The sequence below is a fragment of the Equus asinus genome, chromosome 7, assembly GCF_041296235.1.
Source record: "Equus asinus isolate D_3611 breed Donkey chromosome 7, EquAss-T2T_v2, whole genome shotgun sequence".
Classification (NCBI taxonomy): Eukaryota; Metazoa; Chordata; class Mammalia; order Perissodactyla; family Equidae; genus Equus; species Equus asinus.
Window position 1 is genome coordinate 83429410 of NC_091796.1, and position 23441 is coordinate 83452850.

A 23441-nucleotide genomic window follows, 5' to 3' on the forward strand; every position below is an offset into this window, starting at 1 on the left:
TAGGGGGTAAATAAGAGGCTAGCCAGTGAATGTGCAAAGCACTTGAAGTTGACTCTTGGAAAGAGGCTTTATGAAAAATGTTCAACCACAAGTAAAAGGAGATGGGGTTCACCCCATCACCTTCAGCTGCTGGGATGGGGTTTTGCATAGATGTGATGGGCCAAAAAAGCAAGTCCTGAGGGGTTCTAACTTGGGAGGAGTATTTTAAGGATGGAGGGCAAGGGAGATCCTCTGTGGGAATAATTCCAATAGCAATTTCCAAAAGAGAGATGCTGACAGAGAGTGCCTGGCTTACAGAACCCTATTTGGTCTTTCTGAAGATGTATAATTAAGCATCATTATTTTTAAATACATCTTGAATAATTTACATATTTACATATAAAATATAATAAACTTTTACTAGCTCACATAAACTTTATCCATCTGGCGTAAATTATGGACAACAATGTTTTTTCTCTATTTCATCACATATAATTTGCCATGCTTTAAAACTGAGGAATATGCAGGGATTATTACCAATCCAGAAGTAACAGAAAAATACACCTAAAATGGTTTCTGCTAGCCTTTATTTGAGAAAATTTACACAAAAAATTCCCAATCCAACACTTACAAGTGAATCTGTATAAATCCACATGCCTCTTTCCATTAAACAGAAAAACGGCTTATGATGGGGTTTATGACAATGGTATAACAAAACTTACTTAAACCGGATCATTCTCATCTATATTACACAGATGGTGTCGAATAACAGGCTCAAAAATGAAGGAAAGCAGATAACATCCTCGTTTTTAAAGCTGATTTGCTCTTGCACTAGCCTTTTATCAAGGCAAATAATTTTAACTTTTAGATAAATCAAGGTGTAATATCAATGAACTTTAAACCAAAAACACAAATGTCCGAGCTGGTTGTTTTGGCATGAGTGAAAGGGAAAGGACATGAAAGAATTTCAGTTTCACAAAGTCACATTTGGGAACGAAAACATCAGCAAAATAAAATATTGTCCTGTCCTATCTTCTTGACATGTTGTCAGAACAGAAGACTATAACCAACTAAGTGGCTTTCATTGCTGCTAAAAAGGGGAAAGGCACCAGTCAGAAATATGAAAGCATATCTTGTTAGGCTAAATGGTACAGATTAGAATTTCACCTTTAAACATCTAAGGATAGAACTTAACGCACAAATTTGGTTATTCTTTTCCCTACTTGGATGCATCCTCTGTCGGTTAGTATAGGTAATCCCACAGATAGGCCTGCTCAACATCTGCTGCCCCTAGGGCGAGGATTCAGCTGCCTGGTTCTCAGAACAGTACCTATCAGTTCTTAACAGCAGATGGCAGTGTTGCACAAATTAATGAAAGAACCATTTTCATGCCACACCAGAGGAATTCATACAGGGAGTCAAAATAAAGGGGAAAAAAGGCTTTTGGGTTCCCAGGAGGTGAAACATTAACAGAACAGCCTGAGATTTTAACAACATAACTCACTCCCTCTTCCACCTTTGTACTTTATCCAGGTCATCACAGCAGTGTTCTCTGTTAACTCTGAAGTGCTGCTTAACTGCAAGCTGCATGGCCCTAAATCCTATAATTCTTGCACTGCAATTAGCCAAGCCCTCTAACAGTCAGCAGGGTTAAAAAAGAGATTACAGAAAGGACAAACTTCTACCCACTTTCCTGGGAGAACTGGGAAAGTTTCGTGATAGTATTTTTCCTAACTGTTTAACAAACATGGTCATTTGTATCCACACTTTCTCTTATTTACATTAGTATTAGCCTTTAGGCACCGCCAATTCCCACAGCAATTCTTGGCTTTGCTTTCACAACATGTATTTTCAAGTATTTAGTCCATTCATGATCCTCCCAGATGTGTTATTTTTTATACCTCATATGTCTTAATTTTCTAGATGGAATACATAAGGACTAGATGGAATTAAGTCAGTGACTGGCCATGTAAGATGACTTAAGTTTTACTTATTTTTTCCTTGATAGAAGTTATGTTACAAATTCAAGCAGCAACATATCTGACAAAGGACTTGTACCTAGGATATATAAGGAACTCTCAAAACTCAACAGTAAAAAGAACATACAATCTAATAAGAAAACGGGCAAAGGACATGAACAGGTATTTCACTGCGGAAGATATACAGATGGCAAATAAGCACATGAAAAGATAGTCAACATTACTAGCCATTAGGAAAATGCAAATTAAAACCATGAGGTATCATTATACTCACCTATCAGAATGACTAAAATAAAAAAATAATAATATAGCAAATACTGGTGAGGATGCAGAGAAACTGGACTGGTCATACATTTCTAGTGGGAACATAAAATGGCACAGTCACTCTGGAAAAAGAGTAGCAGTCTCTTACAAAAATGAACACGTGCTTACCATAGAACCTAGCAATTGCTTTCTTGGGCAATTATTGCAGACAAATGAAAATTTATGTTCACATAAAAACCTGTTCATGAATGTTAACAATAGCTTTATTATTAATGGCCCAAAACTGAAAACAACCCCAATGTCCTTCAGTAGGTGAATGGTTAAACAAAACTGGTACATCCATACCATGAAATACTACTGAGCAAGAAAAAGGAACAAACTCTTGATACATGCAACAACTTGAATGGATTGCAAGGGAATTATGCTGAGTGAAAAAAGTCAATCTCAAAGGTTACATACTATATGATTCCATTTATATGACATTCTTGAAATGGCAAAGTTAGAGATGGAGAACAGATGAGTGGTTGCCAGAGGATGGGGCTTGGTGGTAAAGAAGGGAGGTGGCTGTGGCTGTGGCTGTAAAAGGGGAGCACAAGGGATCTGTGTGATGGAACTGTTCCGCACCTTGCTGTGGTGGTCACACAAATCTACACGTGATAAAATTGCATGGAACTAAACACAATTACACAAAAAGAAAAAAGATCAAGCAGTTGAGCACAAATATTTTAATTCTCTAAAATGAAATTTTAATTTTCTTTTAATTTCTTTTAAAAGAAATGAAATTTCTTTTAATTTTATCTAGAGTTCAGAGCTCACTTCTATGAGGTGTCACATCCATCACCCTTTTAAGCGACATAAAATTATGAAAGGATATCACCAGAAGCCACCTAAACACTTCAACTAAGGGTCAAGAGAAAGTTAGGGATGTTTGCACATGGAAACCCAAAGAGGACAATCAGAATGAAACAGTTCAACATGGTCACACAAATCTCGATAAAGGAACTAGAGTGGAAGCCCAAGCTGGTGAGCAAGTGGGAGAAGAAAAGAAAACATGGTTCAAACAGATCATATGAGGAAACCCAGTACAAATGCTGGCTTTGGCATTATCTAGGTAACCCCTATTTTTTGTCATAGGTGACTCTAATAATGTCCCATTGTTGCAAAACCAGTTCAAATCCTACCAAGTTAAAAAGAAGTCCTCACTGACTTGCTGGGTGTAGGTGGTAACCCATGTCCTCCCACACCAAAAGAGATCAGTTCTGGCAAGCAAGTTCCAACATGCCTTGATGGTGCTGTTGGTAGGATGTCTTAGGCCAGGCATGTCCCAGCGATGTTCTGCTGGCTGAGATAGGTGGGAGGAGACTGGGCCTGATTACTCAATCAACTTCTTGGCCTTGAAGAAGCGACGCAGGTAGAAGACCTGCCAGGTGGCTAGTCCAATGAGGCAGAACATTGAAAAGATGCTGAAGTACAGGACCCGAGTGTTCGTTGACTCTAAAAACACAAAAGCATTGTAAATGTAATGAAGTGAGGCACAGCAGGCTAACCAACTGCCAGGCGGAAAAGGCAATTAACTTCACTCTATTCCTAGGCCTAACAGTAGAATTTCAGATCGTTTTTTCTTAAATTTTCATTATTCTACATATAAATATTAAAAATTACAAAGATTAGTACTATCAATTTGATACACTAAAAGCTAACTGTGTCTCACAGAAGAAATTTCTATTCCCTTGAAATCTAACCAGGCTCATTTACCTGTAGCAGCAACAACACCGAAGTAAGCAATTATCCTTCCATACAACCTCCCTTCAGCAAACTGAGAAAAGGGTACACCAGAATTTAAAGTTTGGGAATCTGTCTCCTTTTGGTTCACTTATTGAGAAACAAAAGCCGCCTTCCTCTCACCATTGGTGTCCCGCATCTCTTCCTCTCGCTTCTTCATGTAGGCAAAATCATTCACGATAGACTCTGAAAGGTCTTCTAGGCGTCGTAACTCTACCTCTAAAGGTTTGAGCTTCTCAACTTTTGCAATCTGAAAAAGAAAGGACTTATGAACCCGCTTCCTGAAAAAACTGCTCTGGTCAAGAACAAAAGACAAAAGAGGAGTCTTTCAAAAACTTTCACCAAAATTAAAATCTCTTCTGTCATTACTACAACATATTTTAAAATCTGGGCTTCTCCCCTTCCCTACAAACTGTTTATATATTTCCATCTCACACTTTTTTAATACTTTAATTTTGATTAAAACCTCCTTACAAGTACTTTAATATGGTAGGCTGTAAAGTAAGACATACTATTTTCCCAATATTTCTGACTTTAATAAATCACTTCACTTTGCCCTTCCACTCATGTCTAAGAAATAAACAAATACTCTTAGAATAAGTGTTTTTTTTTTAACACTTTAATACTCTTACAACAATGCTTTTTTGAGTGCTCACTATGTACAAGGCACTAAGATCAGTTATGATCTCTGCTCCTAAGAAGCTCACAGCCTGGTGGGGAGACTCACATAAGCAGCTATAACCATAATATAAGGCATTATGTAGTAACTTTTACAATGAAGGTACACATTAAAAGTGGAATAGAAAGAAAGTAGCATGAGATTAATTATAGTTGGAAGTTATAAGCTGAACACGAAGTGGGTGAGTTAGGTCTCACAGGTTGCGCAGGATTTTGAAAGAGATGAGAGAAAGACATTCAAGGCTGAGGGGAACTTGCAAACCAAAACATGATGGGAAGAAAGTGCAGGCCGTGTTTAGAAGACCATGAGTAGTCTAGTCATAAGCAGACTGACGTGCATGCGCGTGCACACACTAATGTGTCAACACACACGTTTGGGGGAAGGTGGTGGGTAATAGCAAATGAAGTGTCAAAAGGTAGGCTAGAGCTAAACTGAGGAAGAAGATGAAGAAGGTAGCATAACGAATTAGACCTATTAGTATATACCTAGAATGTGATATGTATTTTGTATCTTGTAATCTCACTTAATCCTCATAACCCTATATAAGGTGAATATTATTATCCCTAAATTTTTCAGATGAGGAAATTAGGCTTAGAGTGTTAAATAACCTGTCCAAGGTCTCAGAGCTTGGTGGAGCTGGGACTGGAATCCAAATCTGAGTTTAGATTTTATTCTGTAAGCACTAAAAATTCGATGAAGAAAACCAGTTGACTACACTTAATTTTTCTGCATCAAAGGTGAAGTAAACGAGCTATATTTGGCCACAAGGATCTGGGTAAGTTGTCCAATTTATCACACTTCCTAGGTTTCATACTGCTATTATTCTAATTTTTACAGACTAATAGAGTAAAATTTTATGGGGTTGGCCCAGTGGCCCAGCGGTTAAGTTTGCAGCGGTTAAGTTTTGGTGGCCTGGGGTTCACCGGTTCGGATCCTGGGTGCGGACATGGCACCGCTTGGCAAAAGCCATGCTGTGGTAGGCGTCCCACATATAAAGCAGAGGAAGATGGGCACGGATGTTAGCTCAGGGCCAGTCTTCCTCAGCAAAAAGAGGAGGTTTGGCAGTGGTTAGCTCAGGGCTAATCTTCCTTAAAAAAAGAGTAAAATTTTAAAACAAATTATCCTAAGTATTCTCAGGAAGACCCTCTTCACTTTCCCAGGACTAAGCATTCGGTGAGTATCATCAAGACTTTATATCATACTACAAAAAGCTGACAAGAAAACCTCTATCAAGACCCCTGCTGCCTGTTGTTCTGTTCTTCTAAACATCTGACTTAACATTCAAAGTATCTGTAAGAATGTGAAATTATACACGTTTCACAAAGGCAGGCCATATTCTTCTAGTCTACTCTCTTCCATGGCTGGAAAAATGTGTTTTGCCAACAGCTTGATAAAAGCAAAGCCTATCTGACAATGTGTACCACAGGACCTCCGCTAGGGGGTGGCATTCCCCTTGCAGGCTGCATTTAGCTGTTAAATAATCAACGAGTATTAGAACTACAAGGGACTTCATTTTATTTTACAAATGAGGAAACTGAAGAGTCCATGAAGTTACTCAGTCCTTTGGGTGGAAGACCAAGACTAGCAGAACCATGGTCTCGACTCCCTCCCCAGGGTCCCCAAAGCATTTTTTCAGCATCAAACCTTAAAGCTTTGCTGTAATGCAAGTGTGTATATAAATCCTACCTCTCAAGCCTTAACCATGAAGCCTCCTTTAACCACTCCTATCCACGCTGATTCCATCTTCCCTAAAGCCCTACAGCACTTAGACTGTGCCACACAATTAACACTCCATCACACATCGTTTTAATTTTTATTGTTCCTCCACCAATATGGCCCTTGAACTCAAGAAACTTAAAACGCTATGCACTTTGTATAGTCCCACACACCTGACATACGGTGAACACTTCTAACTGTTATGCCCACTCTATGCCTTCTTCAATGGAGCCAACTTTCTCATAGCAGACAGTAAGTGCCGCTGGCCCCCTGAAGCAAGTGCTTCCTGCACGGTAAGAGCACTCTGCATCTACCTTCACTCAGAATTCATTTTCACAAGGCCCACTGCCTAGGAGAAAGTCTTCTCTACCACAGTATCTATCACTCTCATCTGTAAAGTAGGTACTGTCTATAAAAGCTAAAAGTTATAAAGCCTTTCCTTGCATATCTACACACCTCCAAAATAACTGTAAAATTACACTTCTTAAACTATATCCAAATCTTCCACTCCTCTAATGATGATTTGAATCTAAAGAGTTCGGAGTTATATGTAATCGTACCAAGGAAAGGTGTTAATTCTGAAAAACTGCTTCTTAAAATGCATGTGAATCCAGCCTCTAGAGAACCGCTCGATTCTTTTCCTTGGTGGAACACTGAGACTCAAGACAGAAGCTTCTTGTGGTAAGCCAAACTCAGTCAAATTACTTTGTTACCTCCACACCACTCATCACAGCCCCTGCATATTTGAGAAGCACCACAACAAAAGTGGAGACCATCTAGTCTAACGCAATCAAGATAAAGCAGACAGACCTACAGCCAAGGACAAGTCTATTTGTGTAGGGGTATGTGAATCACAGGTCTCTTCACAGAAGCTCAAAAGGTCAACAGTGTGCCAAAATAAGTCCAGGTAACACTGCCAATCTTAAGGCTAAATGAAATTTAGCAACATCTCATTTACTCTGTCATAGCCATTTGGCAGTTTCCAGAAAGAGTAGGAGAAGGGAGCTAAAATCTACTGAACTGACCAACTATGTGTCAGGTGCCTTACCCATGTTAGTTCATTTCACTTATGTCATGAATGGGACTTTGGACTAGTATATAGAACCCGAGTTCCTCCTTCCTGAAGGCATTCCGAAAAATAAAACTTTTGGAAAGTCTTCAGCTGTTGCTCCAACCAGGTAACTGTGTTTTCGGTGTATCTGTTGATAGCAAATGACAGACTAATAGAACTCTAGGCAAAATGGGATTTTTCGTTGTGCTGAAGATGCTGAGATCCACAGCAAGTCGGGACATACAAAGCCCAAGAGTTAGAGGATGCGTCAGATAGCTGCTTCTTTGTGGGACACCAATTGTCTCCATTCTCACAACTGCAACATTAGATGGTAAGTCCCTGCAAACAGCTGCTCTAGTTCACAGACCTCAAACTCAAAAGAAATGGTTCGCTTCACAGATTGATTCTACAAAGATGCCCGCCTCTGACAGGCAAAAGATAGTGCTGAGAGGTCCTTCAAATACGACAGAGGGAGTCAAAGTTGCTTTACTTCTGAGGACACAAGCATTCTTTCTCTTTAAAGAATTCAAACTACAAGACTCTCTGCTTCTTTACAATGTGGCAACCCTTCTGTCTTCCAAATAATATCCCCCTGCATTTGTATTGTGTTTACAAGCAATTCCACATGCATTAACTAATTAAATCCTCCATAACAATTTAGGAGGTAGTGTGGTACTCTGCCCAGCTATTAAGATACTGATTACTACTGAATTTTACAGGACCACACGGGATTTCAGAATTATGAAGCCCACAAATGTGAGAAAGATACATTGGATGCGACGAAAATTAAACAAACGTGCCATTTTCCTGAATCTAAATACTGATGCCAAAGAGCCAAAATCCTCAGGAGATAAAGTCTCTCCATTATCTCAAGGGCCTGAAATTAAATACCTCAAAACCTCTACATATACTCAGGGCTGTCTGGTAATTACCAGGGAACAAGTGCTTCTATTATCCATGTTCTTGTCACAGGCATTAGCCCAGAGACAACTATCAGCTGTTTCAAGGCAAGGTTCAAGGGAGCCTAGACATAGGCTGAGAAAAAGACTCGTCTTTGGCCTGTGTCATAACCACTTCTCCTCCTCTGTCTCAATTCAGTCTGCTTTTTTGGAGGGGAAAAGGGTTAGGTCGCCAAAGAAAGTAGTGGGAGGAGCTTCTTGGTTAAGAAACAGAATTTAGCGCTGTTGTAACCATGTGCGTAAAGCAAAGCTTAGGACGTGCCAGACTTCTGAAGCAGGAAGCAGGCAAAGGAAGCACCGTGGTTTCCTTTCTGCTAGGGATTCCCCTGTTGGGTTAAGCAAAAGGTCAGGAAAGATAAAAATCCTTTCCCGATGTTAACAAAGTCTAAGGATGACGGAAATTGCAGGAAATATAGGAGTTCTAAAATGCTATATGACAGTCATGTCCACATCATTCTATATGTAAACTCACAATCCCATCTGTTTGAGGAGAACAAGCTATGTCTAATGTCTAATCAAGAGCCCTGCTACTTATATTTAATACATATCCCTTAATATAGTGATCATATTAGGGGAAAAAAGTTACAACTGGTAACATTCCACATAGTAGGAATTCAATGAATGCTTGCTTAGAGGATGGACTGAAGTTGAGAATATCGCAGCAGTAATGAAAAACTGAAAATCATTTTACTGATTCACCTCAAAACAACTACATTTTTCTTAGTGTTTTATACCTTACAATAGCACTTTAACATAATCTTACTTACTCACTCACTCACTTCCTCGCTTCTTTATTTATTTAGGTGAGGAAGATTGACCCTGAACTAACATCCACTGCCAATCTTCCTCTTTTCACTTGAGGAAGATTGTCCCTGAGCTAACACCTGTGGCAATCTTCTTCTATTTTGTATGTACTGATGAGCAGTGTGTAGGTCTGCACCCAGGATCCAAACCCGTGAACCCCAGCCACAGAAGCGGAGCACATGAACTTAACCACTACACCACTGGGCCGGCCCGACATTATCTTATTTAAATATAATTAGGATTCTTATGAATCATGAAAGTTTAAAAGCGTTTTTCAGTTTACTCTTAAGTGCATCAAATAAAGAGGTTCCTTGTAAACCAAAGTCTCTACCAGGGATAGTCTTCCGCTCACTACTATGTCACCTGCTCCTGTTTATTGCCTGCTACAAATAACTCAAGCCAGTTTTGTTCAACTGAACACTTGAACTAGGAAAAAGAGGAAAGACCTGAAGAGCTGCAATTGTTGTACTAGTACTTTCTTGTGCAGAATTAGCCAGTCACTTCCAATCTTTTTCCATTTTAGGATATTTCCCTTCCCAGTCCTGAATGAAGAAAGAGCAACTTCTCCTGTCCCGTCATTTCTAGAAAATTCTCTTAAATCACTTGAAACAACTTTCCTTTGTTTATTTAGTTTACATTCTTCAAAAGCCATTTACGTTTCCTGTACCCCATCTACTCTTCACAGCCTCAGGTACTGTTGTAAAAAGACTGATCTGGGTAAAAATACTCATCTTTCTGCAAAGATGAATCCTCTAGTCTTAAACAGTTCTTGTGGTTTTTCAAAGGTGCTCTTCGTTTGAAAAACCATTTTGCACTGCCCCCAAGTCTCTCATAATAGAGACGAAAAAGGCTCAGTCCTCCTTCCCTTATTCTACGCACACCTCCACCTCCCTACCACCTAAATGTCACTTTTTATTCTCTACACTACTTCCTGTCAGCAAAAATTACTATTCATTATCACTGTCCCTAGTCTCTTACAGTTTCTTCTTCCATCTTGCTCTCTTCCTTAAAAGTCTGAAATTATTTTAACTAAAAGCTACTTTTGACTATTGTGTGTCTCAAAGACAGCACAAATATTCTAGTCTAAACAGCAGTGAATCCATGCCCTATATACCTGTCAGTCTGGGAATAAAAGCCTTAGGAATTAAAAACAAATCACTTTTCTTAACCTTGGACATTAACATATAAATGAATTCCAGCTTTTAAAAATTATAAATATGTCTCTATCTGGTGTCTGTCTCAGGAGAACTAATGCATATGTTTGAGTGTTTTATCACACCCATATTTCTATGGGATGGTTGGTTCAGTCATTTGGCTGACAGCACAGTAAGAATTATTGTTCAAAGTTGTTAATACAACTTTTTATATCAATAAGATTGTAGTTGGTTGTCACATGACTGCTGAGAAAAACCAGTCTTCTGGGAAAAGCACAGCTGGTTGGCTTGACTAGGTCACAGAAACCTCATAGCACAGCACGCCACTGCCTCCTCTGGCTGTCACAGCAGGACATACCTCTTCATAATTTTTTGCCTCCACTCCATGCTTCATGTCTAGGATCACGAGTTGGTCGGGTATCCGCCCTGTTCCTGAGAAAAAAAATCAAAGGCTTCATTGTGCGGAATATTTAAAATTCCGGGAAATCACCCACCCACCCTCCCTCTCCCTAACCCCTACTCTCTCAATAGAGGGAAACAGCCGCAACTCCTCCCGCTACTCAGCTGCAGAAAATTCCTGGCTCTGGCTAAAATCACAAGCATTCCAGACAAAGCCTCTATCTGTGTGGGGTGCCGGAAAGCAACAAGAACATGCTGCTGGCAAACATCTCTGAGCAGGCAGGACACAAGATACTGCAGCTGGTACTACAGAGGAAGAGAATAGGAGAAGGAAAAACAGCCTTACTGGATTAGGAAATAAAACTCAAAAGTCAAAACGGTATAAGATGGAGTGGCATATAGACCAATAGGCTGTGGATACCAACTTAAGCTGAAAAAGTACACTTCCACATCTGAAAAGGCTGCCCTGTCAAATTCTGAGAGAAGGACTACTGGGTACAGGCTAAGCTTGGATTTACTTAACACAAACAAGAATATTGAAAAGAACACAGGATTTATCTAATATTCCACTTTAATTCAAACATTTTGGTCAATAGGCAAATAAAATGTTATATGACTATTCCCACAAAATCCTTAAAAGAGAAGAGCACAAGAAAAAAACTTAATAAGAGTACAATTCTCAGGGATGCTTCTTAGAAAGAAATATCTCTTTGGAATAGTAGAGTCAACAGAGCAATGTTTACATTTTTTGGACAGACTAGAAAGATCAATTTGAAAGCAATTTAAATAAGACAGAATAGGTAGGATTAAGAAACTAAGACAACTCACAGATACTTTCTAAGCATTAGACCAGTAAGTCTCCAAAAAATAAAATTAAAATAGCACCCAGAGAGGTCTCCTCCCAAATCCAATGTGTAATCCTGATCATAGCATTGCCCATAAGAGATGCTATGCAAATTTTTGCTTCTCCTTCCTCATTTAAAAAGTTGTGAAATCCAAGCAGCTCACACACCAACCTGGTCCAAACGATCAAGATAACAGACTCTCTCCACTATCTTTCTGTTTGCTATAGCACAGTATTAGCATTATTTAAACACAAGTGAAACCACAAAACCACAGACCTCTGACTGGTCTGAGTCCAGACCATACAGTCTCTTGCATAGAACAGCTGGCCTATCCCCTTAGGTGACATCATGGTCCTAAAGGATCTCCTTTATAAAAAGACCCTTCAGTAATTTCTCTCTGCATTTGCCAGGCAAATAGACAATCTTTTAAAAGGTGCTCTAAAGACTAGAAGGTATCAGGTCTCCATATCATAAACAGAACACAAATGAAACTAGAAACTGAGTTCTGACTATAACGTGTGTTATATATTTATACACATATATACATATATATTTTTAAATTAGTTCCTAGGCATCTACATGCACACCAACAGCATATAAGAAATTCAGAATAAAAGATAATCTCTATCTTCAAAGAGTTTAAAATTAGGAATGTAAGACATATATACATGACACATTTAAACAACAGAAGGCTGTGTGTGTGAGTGATATAAATACATTCAAATGCCTAAATAAATAATCCAATCAGTAAGTGATGTTCCATTTAGAGATAGCCACGTTAACCTCCTTGTTGTTTCTGAGGCATGCTCAGCATCTCAAGGTGTTTGCTTTTTCTCCAAAGTCCTCATTACCACCTGACATATTTGTTTATTGTCTGTTTGCTCCAATGAAAATGTAAGTTCCATGAGAGCAGAGACTTCTGTTTTATTCACTGCTATATCCCAAATACCTAGTACAATGCTTGGCATATAAGGGCACTTAATATATATTTGCTCAATCAAGCAATCAATTGATTAAGAAATTGAGCAGGCTAGAATGGTTGAGGGAAGTACTCCAAAAGAACTAAGGATAAACTCATGTTTATATGGGAAGACAGCATTGCAGCAAATGAATAAATATGACAGGTTTAGAGGGCAAAGCAGACCAGACTGGCTGGGGCCTAATGAGTAGTGAAAGATAAAGCAAGAGCGAGAGTATAAAGACCATTAAATGGTACGATGCCTAAAGTCCCTTTCAGCTCGAAAATTCTAATTTTGGGTTTCATCCTATAGAACAGGAACATTACTACCACTACAGAGAAAGGAAAGCTTCTGAAAAAGGACTGACATGATGAAAGATGTATCTTAGGAGATAAATCTGGTAGCAGCATTTGGATATATTAAAAGCACGGGGGTGGCCGGCCCCGTGGCTGAGCGGTTAAGTTAGTGTGCTCCGCTTTGGTGGCCCAGGGTTTCGCCGGTTCGGATCCTGGGTGCGGACATGGCACTGCTCATCAGGCCATGATGAGGCGGTACCCACATGCCACAACTAGGATCCACAGCTAAAAATATACAACTATGTACTGGGGGGCTTTGGGGAGAAAAAGGAAAAATAAAATCTTTAAAAAAAAAGAAAAAGCAGGAGTATCAGTTAGAGGGCTAATGACATAATCCATAATTTAAAAGATTAGAGTTCAGATTTGTGTGGTGACAGATACAAGGATATTTTGAAAGAAGTATCTAGCGTAACTTGATGACAGACTGGAAAAGACAAAAATAATTTCAAAAATGTGAGCAAGCCCAAGTAACTGCAAGGACAGTGGTAACAGTGAGGGAAACTAGTTAGAAAAAGAAGCTCATGGATACAGTCTTAGACATCTTGGTTTTAAGGTAAGAGTGGCACAACCATGTGGAAATGTCTAAAAGAGTGTGGAGACATCCTGGAACCGGCAAGGGTTGGGGCAAAGAGAAGGATATCAGTCATGAAATCACTATTAAAGACCTTTACGGGCTGGCCCCATGGCCGAGTGGTTAAGTTCGTGCGCTCCGCTGCAGGCGGCCCAGTGTTTCATTGGTTCGAATCCTGGGCGCGGACATGGCACCGCTCATCAAACCACGCTGAGGCAGTGTCCCACATGCCACAACCAGAAGGACCCACAACGAAGAATATGCAACTATGTACTGGGGGGCTTTGGGGAGTAAAAGGAAAAAAAATTAAAAATCTTTAAAAAAAGACCTTTAATTTTCTATTTTTTTTTTTTTTTAAGATTTTATTTTTCCCTTTTCTCCCCAAACCCCCTGAGTACACAGTCGGATATTTTTAGTTGTGGGTCCTTCTAGATATGGGATGTGGGACGCCGCCACAGCATGGCTTGATGAGCTGTGCCATGTCCACGCCCAGGATCCAAACCGGCAAAACCCTGGGCCGCTGAAGCAGTGTGTGTGAACTTACCCACTTGGCCACAGGGCGGGCCCCCATAATTTTCTATTCTTAATCTATTATTCCATTTACTTCAGGCGAACTCCCTTAGCTTTTAGGCTAAATAACTGACGCACTTTAGATCAAGGGAGTCAATTCTTTTTTTTCTTTTTCGCTTTTCCTCCCCAAATGCCCCCAGTACACAGGAGTCTATTCTTGCTTAACTGTTGAAAGCAGCTAGGTTGATGTGCTATTCTTGAGAATCTACTGGCAAAGGTGCTTGCCCTTCTTCTAGGATCATGTTTTGAACATTCTATAAAGGTATAATTGCCAGGAGTCCTTTTGCTACCATACGGAAAACGTCTGAAAATAAAGTCAAATGGAAGCAAGGAAAGGAAGCACTAAAAGAGAAGTAAGCTTCCAATGATACTGTTAAAACCCCAAGATGCGGCCCTGCCTCAGGTCAGCCCCACAATGCAGACTTCCAGGTTCAGGGAGTCAAATGGTCCTTCTCTTCAAGCCAGTTTATGTTTTTATGTCTTGCAGCCCAAGAGGGTCCCAACTAATATAACAAACATACATTCATATAGCTTTTAGAGTCTAGTGTTCCTGAAGCCAAAGAATAGGGAGTGAAAAGGAATCTGCTTTCTTACCCACCACTGAGCAGAGAAGCCATCAGGTAACCAGCCTACAAGCTCCTATGGGATCTTGGCCTTGAGATGCACAGAAGAAGCCACAGCAAGGTATTAGCACTAGGAAGTAACAAGTGCTCTGGAGACCAAAACTGCTTCTGACTTTACCATATCTTATCTGTCAGACAGATCCTACTTGTAATCCCTGAGAAAACGTGTCACTAGCATATAATTGCAATATTTTCTAGCATCTAGTCCAGATTCAACTCTATCATTCAAGCCAAGTACATCACAGCATTCAAGAAATGCCTACTCCTGCACATGAAGAACTCCACTCATTAGCCAACTTTCACTTACATGTACGTGCACCCCAACAAATGTAGTTTTCATTTCCTCTTCCTGCTGGCCCAAGAGAGAAAGTTTATGCTCGCTCTAACTTGAGAGAAGATGCTTAATTCAGGGAAAACACTGATTACTTACCCTTGCTCTCAAAACACACTTCAAACATGTCATAATCTTCAGTGGTAAAGGCAAATTTCCCCTTGGTTGCATCCTCCTTGGAGTACAGAATATGGCCAGCAGAATCTGTGATCTAAAATAAAAAGGTAAGTAAGCACAGGCACCAAATAACACTTGGGAAGAGAACTTGCAGAAACTGGAGAAATGGAAAGAACCACTGTCTATAAAATACAGCTGAGGGGGCCAGCCTGGTGGCACAGCAGTTAAGTTCACATGTTCTGCTTTGGTGGCCTGGCGTTCGCCGGTTAGGATCCTGGGTGCAGACCTACGCACTGCTTGTCAAGCCATGCTGTGGTAGGCATCCCACATATAAAGTAGAGAAAGATGGGCATGGATATTAGCTCAGGGCCAATCTTCCTCAGCAAAAAGGAGGAGGATTGGCGGCAGATGTTAGCTCAGGGCTAATCTTCCTCAAAAAAAAGACAGTTGATATTTCTCATTACAATGACTATGTTCTAACCATTCCCAAATCCAGGAACTGGATTAGAAGATGAAACCTAAATACAGCAAGCTTCATTCATTCGAACAGCCTACCCACACTGCAGGCTAAAATCTGTTGCCACTACAGAATGTCTCACCATTAACAAAAAGTTAATACAGTTGATATAAATTGGGGTTATTAGAAAAAGTTCACTTTACAGAATGCAGACCTGTATCACTCCCCAGAAAGAGACATGTCACAAAAATGGAAGTGGACAATCACCAAAAGAATATACTACAAAAAGGAGAAAGATGCATAAGAATACACTTCCTCTGTAAAACAAATCTTGATGGGGTGGAGGTCGGGGGGGGGGGGGGAGAGTGGAAATGGGACCCCAGATACAAGGAGAAAAGGAAAAGAAGGCATGCATAGAGAGGAAAATCTGGGAGATCCATTTCCACAAATTTCATGTTAATTATGCCAATGGCCACATGGAATGGGAGAGGTACAGGGCATAAACAAGAAGTTTCTCCTAAAAAAGACATTCTTGGCTTCCACAGATGATTAATTCCTTTCTTCTGGGTTGTTAGCTTGAGTTCTCCAAACTTAAACTGCTGCATTCCTAGAGAATGGCCTGTAAGCACAGACGAAGTGGCATACATTGGTTAAGTGAATGGTCAGATATAAAGCAAGGGAATAACACGGTAATATGACAGACTGGATCTCAGGCTTCTTTTCTAGAGCACATGGCTATCTTAGCAGCAGGCAATTTCATTACCTAAGACAGGAAGCTGCTTGAAATGTGCAACACAATAGTAGTGACTTCATTACATTAAACTAGACGTTTTAATGCTGTTTGTAAAATAAGATTCATTTACAGGTGAGATTTTAAATATGAAAATTGAGGAGCACACATATAAGTGCATATATTTAAAGTATTTTAATAATATTAGTTATTTCTGAGTAGTGAGATTTCTTCTTCTTTTTCGGCGAGGAAGATTGGCCCTGAGCTAACATCCGTTACCAATCTTCCTCTTTTTGCTTGAGGAAGAGCGGCCCTCAGCTAACACCTGTTCCCAACTTCCTCTATTTTACATGTAGGTCACTGCCACAGCATGGCCTGAGGAGTAGTGTAGGTGCGTGCCTGGTATCTGAACTCAGACAGCCAAAGTGGAGCACACCGAGCTTAACCACCATGCCACTGAGCCAGCCCCAGATTTCTTCTTTATACTTTTTTGTTTTCTTTCAATTTTCTACAAAGGCACATATCACTTATGGTCAGAAATAAAGTTATTTCATTTGTGGGAAAAAACATACTAACTAAAGAATAGCTATCAGTGCTACACAAATTTGAGTCAACAGGTTAATTAAAAAAGTTTCATGCCTATTAGTATTATGATAATACCATCTTTTTGTCTTTGTTTCTGGACCCCAGGCCTTCATATTTGTTGTCTTTTCTACTCTGAATTCTTTATTCCTATTGTTCCCTTGATTGCAACTCATCCTTCAGAATTCGGCTCATGCGTCACCTCCTCCACGATATGCTCCTCGACCCTCCATAATCCCATGGCACCTGTGCACACCTCTTCTAAATTCCCTAAAAATAACAGCAGTAATATTAATCAAGTATCTTCTACCACGAACCATGCTGATGCTCATTCATTAATTTGTCACACATTTAAAATGCTAGATCCACAATGGTCAACATGTCTCCAAAGGGCTTTAGAGCCTAAATGAGAAGAATAAGAAATGAGACAACTTCACCACAACATGAAAAGCTCACTGCTAGAGGTGTGCACAGGTGCCACGGGGTCACGGAGGGTCAGGGAGAGTACTGTGGAGAAGGTGACATAGGAGCTGAATTCTGAAGATAGGAGAAAGGAATTCGGAGTAGAAAAGATGGCAAATATGAAGGCCTGGGGTCCAGAAACGAAAACAAAAACATGGTATCATCACAATACTAATAGCTAATATTTACTGAGCATTTACTAAGTGTCAATTGCTGTGCCAAAGGCTTTATAAGCATTTTAATTTAAACTTCACTATAACCCTATAGGTAAGAACTACTATTTCCCCCATGTTCCACAGGAGGAAACTGAGGCACAGAGAGGTTAAGTGGCTAGAGAGGTAGCAGCCAGAACATGTAGAACTGCAACACCATGCTAAGGAGTTTCAGTTTCACTTAATGCAAAGTGGAAAGGCAATGAAAAATTTGAAACGAGAGTAATGTGATTCAATTCGCAATTTCGAAAGGTGAATCTGATAATACTGTAAAAACAGACTCAAATGGGACAATACTAGAGATAAGAAGATGTTTAGGACACTATTCCAGTACTCCAGGTTATAAACGATGAGGGCTTTGGGTATAGAGAGAAGAGGACAGATTTGAGGGATTTTAAAGAGGGAGAGCCCACAGGACAAGACCACAAAGTAAACGCCCACAGATTAAGAGAGCAACATAACTGAGTCTAATGGACCAGTATAAGTCCACAGGGTGTGGCGGACAAAGTGGCAAACTGCAGAAGATGGGACTGTCTCAAGGGAGAAACTGCTACAGCACCCCAGGTTTTCAGATCACCCAACTTTTCAAAAGAAGCTAGACATTTTAACTTTTATTTGAAATCTCATAATTTTTAAATCCTTGCAACCAATCCCAGCATTTGAAAAACTATCTTAAGGCCAAACAAAAAATGCCTATAGAACCAAGTTCTTCTGGGCCACCAATTTCTGACCTCTGCATAAGATAGGAAGAAAGCTGACTAAAATCACATTAAAAAACTGCAAAGTCTCAGCTGAGGTCATAGACCTTGGATTTCTAGCCACACCTAGCAGCCAGGATGCAGGAACAAAGAAAAGTATTAAGTGATTTAGGCTTAGGGTTCTGCAACTGAGTGGTATGGAAGGACAAGAGGATTAAGGAATTATGCTATAAACTTTACACATAATCTTTAAGCCTCACAACAATCCCTTAGAGGCCAGTCTTATTATCCCCTTTTTACTGATGAGGAAACTCAGTAACTTGTCCCTGATCATAGAGTTAATAAACTGTGTACGTGGATTTGAAGCAGTCTACAACCCATGCTCTCTCCACATTCCATGCTGCCTCCTCACAAAAGGAATGTCTGAAAGAAGTGGAATGCACAGACGCCAAGAAAGACTAACAATCTGATGGATTCTTTGGGGCAGCGCAAGCCAGAGAGCCTGAGAGTCCTTTCAAGTGGGACGCAGCACTGTTCAGTTTGCACTCTCCACCTCAGAGGGATTAGCAGGCACCCACAGGGAGAGGCCTTGAAGTCAGCAATAACCAAATAATCTGCAGAGGAATATTTAGCCATGAAGATTCCTAAAGGCCTCTTGGTCCTGTGATAACTTTTTCTGAATCATCAACTAAAAGAAAAAGCATAACAAAGGACCGCTTTAGAACCGGTGATATACACAAACTATAGGGCAAAAAGGTCTGGGAACTAATCAAATCCCAAAGCAAGGTGTAGTTGCCAGTGTGGTTCCACTCTTCCTTTCTTCAGAATCTGTTCACCCATCAGATACTACACTTCCCCACTCCCTAGCTCCTAAAAGCACAATGACAATTCATAAGAGAAAAGAGGAAGCTCAAAAAGAGAGGCTGCAGGAATAACAGATTTTCACATCCCAAGCTGATCTAAAAACTCTAATTTGGATTTGGCTCCTATGAATAAAGTTGCAGAAAATGTGGAACTTCTCCAAGACATATTGGGATAAAAATAAGCTTCCAGATTTGCTCACTGTACTACTTTAATTCTAAAGGAAGAAGGAAAAGATTACAGGTTGCTAGAAATGTTTCAACGTAAATGAAGCCAGTAGAGGACAGCAGGGAATGAGCATCGAGGGTACAGCACTGAAGAGTCATCACAGATGTCAACATCCCCTGGTAAGGAAAGAGGCCAGGTCACTGGCATGGGGCAAACAACCTAATTGGGCTTACATGATTTGGCACACATTTGCCCAACCATCTTATTTCCTCGAAGAATAGCTTATGATCTCTTTGTATTCTCCTAAGATACTAAAAGGGTTCTTCAAAAAAATTATTAATTTAAGAACAGGAGCATCTATGGATGAGAAAAGGGCCTAAATGCAGTCAGAAAACTTAATAAGGCACTGGCAAAAATCCTTCATCGAGTACTTTGCAAAATGAATTAAGAAGCCTACCATGTTTTTCTGAAAGACTCCGATACAATTCACACCTCCAACTGGTACTCAGAAGGGGTAAAAACTGTTTAAACTGTCCTCTCCTACACTGTACTAAGGAACTACAGTCATGGCAGAACCACTTGCATTGGTGGTTTTTTCCTGTGACATCCGAAAACATATTAAAGATTCATTCCAGGGCAAAGACTCAAACGATTTACAAGCGGCTGAAGGCCAAGGACTCATCACTGCCTGCACCTTTATCAGCATGAAATAGTGTGTGATAATAATCACAATTGCCTCAAGGCCTCCGTAGTTCTATACTCCCTATGACCTTCAACTGACACAACTATATGAGGGTTATTTATCCAGATACTTGGAAATCCAGGCAGGCAACTTGACAGCTTAACCTTCATATTAAGCGCTTATGGACTGCTGGGTATTCTAACAGATCCTAGAATTTGTCTGAAAATCAGCAGGTTTCCCACGTAGTTCATAACTTTGCAGCTGTTTAGGGGCCAAGCCATTGATCTTAAGAAAAAAAAAATCACATGCCCTAACCCCAATATAATTACATAAATCAGCAGGTAGCTAAAATTAGAGAATAGAAAACTGGGCCAAGCTCAGTGACTAGCCCCAGCTGGCAAAGTCTAATAGGCTGAAATGATGGTTTTAGGTTTCCTTTAATTAAAATGTTCTCATTACAGATCACCTTAGAAGATCATCTGGTTTCTCAAGAATTGAGAGATTTTATTTTTTCTTCTTAAATCCTACTAGAGAACCACCTTGGTAATGTGATAAATAACTGCCACTTTCACATACTCTAACAGCAAGCTCTTAAAGGATTTCTTTCTTCCCTTTTAACAATAAAAAACACATAATATCTACTGTAAAGTTCTTAATTAAACAAGGTAACATTAAGCCATAAAATTTGCCCATATGACCTCAAGGAATGGGAAGTAATGAAGATTTATTTCTAGATAACACCTTCTGAAGAAAAGCAAACCAAAGTTCACAACTTAAAAAGTAGGAAAATAGTGTTAATTGTATATGCAGAGTAGCTGATGTCAAGAATATGTGAATACTCACACTGAAACTGTTAAATAAGGGAGAATGCAGGACACTGGGAAAATACACTCATTTAGAATTGGATTTTCTTGGACCATGCTAGGCAGTGGCCAGAAAACAGGTTCCTGAGCAGGTTCTGCTCCTGAAGCCTCCCCCCATTTCTTTACCAAACATTCAAGATAATACTCTGCCTACTTCAAAAGGATCCTTAGCTTAGGCCCAAACACTAGGCAAATAAAGCCATTAGAAATAAAAGAGAATAGGGGCCGGCCAGTGTCCAAGTGGTTAAGTTCGCGTGCTCCGCTTCAGCGGCCCAGGGTTTTGCCGGTTTGGATCCTGGGGGTGGACATGGCATCGCTCATGAGGCCACGCTGAGGTGGCGTCCCACATGCCACAACCAGAGGCACTCACAACTAGAATACACAACTATGTACTGGGGGACTTTGGGGAGAAGAAGAAAAATAAAAAAGAAATAAAAGAGAAGAGAGTTCACCTGGAGGAAGAAACAAATAGGCTGTCAAGAACCTGAACTGAGCAAATGATATCTGTACGATAACTATGGCGCTAAGCTTTCTGGAAGCCACGATTAAAAGACTAAAAGAGAAACAAGCTGGGTTACACATAATTTCTTTCCTGATGAAAGCTCCCAAATTTATCTTCAGAGATAATTTTCCTGGAACTAAACACGAAAAATAATTTATCAGGAAGGTCCTTGTAAAAGGACTGTGACCAATACTTGACCCTCCATTTTCAACCATGGCCTTGCTAAAGATACAAATGCAGTTCAAATGGGGACTTTTAGTGACCCTACTTAACGATCCGCCTGACCTACTGCAGGGGTAGAACCTGAAGGAGCTAGACGAATGCTCTGTGCCCTGGTTCTCTGCCCTCAGCACTGCCACTTCTTTCCCCACCCTAGCCTCTCTTGCTGCTTACAGAATTCCAGCCTTACTCTAAAGTTGCAAGAGGGGGCTGGCCCGGTGGCGCAGCAGTTAAGTTCCCACGTTCCGCTTCTCAACGGCCCGGGGTTCGCCGGTTCAGGTCCTGGGTGTGGACATGGCACTGCTTGGCAGGCCATGCTGTGGTAGGCGTCCCACAGATAAAGTAGAGGAAGATGGACACGGATGTTAACTCTGGGCTGGTCTTCCTTAGCAAAAAAGAGGAGGACTGGCAGTAGTTAGCTCAGGGCTAATCTTCCTCAAAAAAAAATAAATAAATAAAAAATAAAGTTGCAAGAAAGCTGGGACTACTTTTGGCCACTTGCTGCTACCACAATTTAAAAAAAAAAAGTACCAGGAAAAGATGTCTTAAAAATAATACTATCTACCCAGATCTTGGTTTCTAATGCCATTCTCTAAAAAAAGAAACTCAGGGCTCCTTGGAGAAATGGCTGATCCCCAGACTGGAGCAGGAAATATACAAGATGAGCCCAGAGCATCTTGTAGTGCCAGAAAGGAAAGAAGTGCTCAAAAACAAACCAAAAGAAAAAACAAGAATAGGAGTATGTCAAAGGGACACAGGAGCCAAATGACAGAGCTCCCAACAGCCAAAGCTGAAACATTTTGAGCCACAAAATAAAGTAGTCATGGATTGTAATTCAAAGTATAAAATAAATACACATGCTCTATACTGTTACAATTGATCAAACAAACAAACAAACAAATGGAGAAGAGACAAACATCCCATGCAGAAGATTCTCAATTTATGTAAAAACGGCGGCCTCGAGGAGGTCAAGCATAACTCCCGACTCTTAAGTGTGGGCTGCACAGTGACTTCCTTCCACAGAGCACAGTATGGAAAGAGGAGAACGAGTAACTTTACCGTGGAGAAACCTGACAGACACCACCTCAGGCAGATGATCAAGGTCAATATCAACAGTGATAAATCACGTTGATAGTATGCTCCCTTGATATGACATGATGAATATGACACTTTGCCTCTGTGGTCTCCCTCCCCTAAACCCATAATCCTAGTTTTATCATGAGGAAAACATCAGAAAATCTCATTAGAGGGGCATCCTACAAAAATACTTGACGAGTACTCCTCAAAACTCACAGGGCTGTCAAAAACATGGAGAGTCTGAGAACCTGTCATAATCTAGAGGAGCCCAAAGAGACATGCTCAAATGTAACATATCCAGGATAGGAGCCTGGAACAGAAAAGAAGGACATTAGGTAAAAACTAAGGAAATCTGAATAAAGTATGGACTTCACATGTAGGGAGTGCTGGAGTCATCTTGTAGTTCATACTATCCCGCGTCACCAGCTAACACTTCATTGAACACCTGCTATTAGACATTTTGTATCCCTTCAATTTCTAAATCTTGCTGCTGCTTCCTTGAGAGTTTACCTGTCTTTTTCTCGGTTTCCATGCACTCACCATTCGGGCCCTAATCATCCCTGGGTTTAGTCTATGCAGTGTACTTTATCTAGTTTGCCATCCTTTGGCACTGTTAGGTTGGAAGTATGGTTAGTGACTTAAATGTTTATGGAGTTTTGATTTACCACTAACAAACAGTTATCATAACAACAATAGTAACAATAATAGTAACATTTATTGAGTGCCTGCTACGTGCCAGACACTGTTCCAGGCACTTCACCTGTATTAAATTTAATCCTCACAGTAAGCT

At 40.2% G+C, this 23441-nt stretch overlaps 1 protein-coding gene across 1 annotated transcript in view; it reads right to left on the minus strand.

Annotated features, from left to right (window-relative positions):
* Positions 1-549: 549 nt before the first annotated feature.
* The window catches only part of TMED10 (transmembrane p24 trafficking protein 10), a 31563-nt gene continuing 8671 nt past the window's right edge, over positions 550-23441 (minus strand). The window contains exons 2-5 of the mRNA XM_014835700.3: positions 15121-15232; positions 10726-10799; positions 4128-4254; positions 550-3716 (exon numbers count right to left, since the gene is read on the minus strand). Of these exons, the coding sequence (XP_014691186.1) occupies positions 3595-3716; positions 4128-4254; positions 10726-10799; positions 15121-15232 (435 nt within the window). The 3' untranslated portion in view covers positions 550-3594. The remainder of the gene's footprint in view (positions 3717-4127; positions 4255-10725; positions 10800-15120; positions 15233-23441) is intronic.